We start from the raw sequence: 864 nt of genomic DNA on the forward strand, positions 1-864 counted from the left end.
TTTCGTTAATAACTTTTTAACGAATAACGAGCGACGGCTAAAACCACCTGAAGGTTACTTGGGGTCATGCCCTTGACGACATATATAAAGGGCAAGATCATTGGAGCAGCCTCCCTTCATCGGTATATTTACCTTTTTGTAGAGATTCGAGTTATCGAAGTTTGACTGTACTTTTCGTTTCGATTTAATATCATTTTCTGTTTTTGAGATATAGCAATTTAAAAATCTCGTTTCCCATATGTATTAATTACATGGAAAATTTATTTTATTCCATCGTAATTCTGTACTATATGGAAAATAAGGTATTGTTCTTATACAGAGATTGCCAAAAGTTCGAGACCACCTAAATAACTTCTGAACGATTCGAGATATTGGATTGAAATTTTAGAGTTACGATGTAAAATGAAATCTATCATTTAATCTTAAAAACACCTACTTCGGCCCTCTAAGGGGAAAGGCGGAGGGGAAGAGGGGTTGAAAATCTTAAATGGTATAGGGTTGAGTGGGGGCTTGTTTAAAAGGGCTTTTCGAGAAAAACGCGAGGTCTCCACGTTTTTTTTTTTTGCACAGTTATATGCTCATTTGAACATTGGTGTTTTTTTAGCACTACTAGCGAAACCCACGGCGCGGACGTGAGGAAGATAAGGCTTAGCGCATGTTCCTATAGCTGAGTGGACGGAAATGCATGTAGAATAGTGCGCGCGCGCGTGCGTGTGTGTGTGTGTGTAAGGAACATACGCGAAGCCTTATCTTCCTCACGTCCTCGCCGTGGGCCTTGCTAGTGCTTAAAAAACACCAATGTTCAAATAAACATAACTCTGACGAAAAAAAACGTAGAAACCTCAACGATCTTGCGTTCTTCAC

At 39.5% G+C, this 864-nt stretch overlaps 1 protein-coding gene across 1 annotated transcript in view; it reads left to right on the forward strand.

Annotated features, from left to right (window-relative positions):
* Positions 1 to 351, forward strand: part of LOC105451914 (trihelix transcription factor GTL1-like) — a 1911-nt gene extending 1560 nt beyond the window's left edge. The window contains exon 5 of the mRNA XM_011692646.1: positions 320 to 351. Within this exon, the coding sequence (XP_011690948.1) occupies positions 320 to 351 (32 nt within the window). The remainder of the gene's footprint in view (positions 1 to 319) is intronic.
* Positions 352 to 864: the final 513 nt, after the last annotated feature.

This window comes from Wasmannia auropunctata, unplaced genomic scaffold (assembly GCF_000956235.1).
Source record: "Wasmannia auropunctata unplaced genomic scaffold, wasmannia.A_1.0 LD336041.1, whole genome shotgun sequence".
Lineage (NCBI taxonomy): Eukaryota > Metazoa > Arthropoda > Insecta > Hymenoptera > Formicidae > Wasmannia > Wasmannia auropunctata.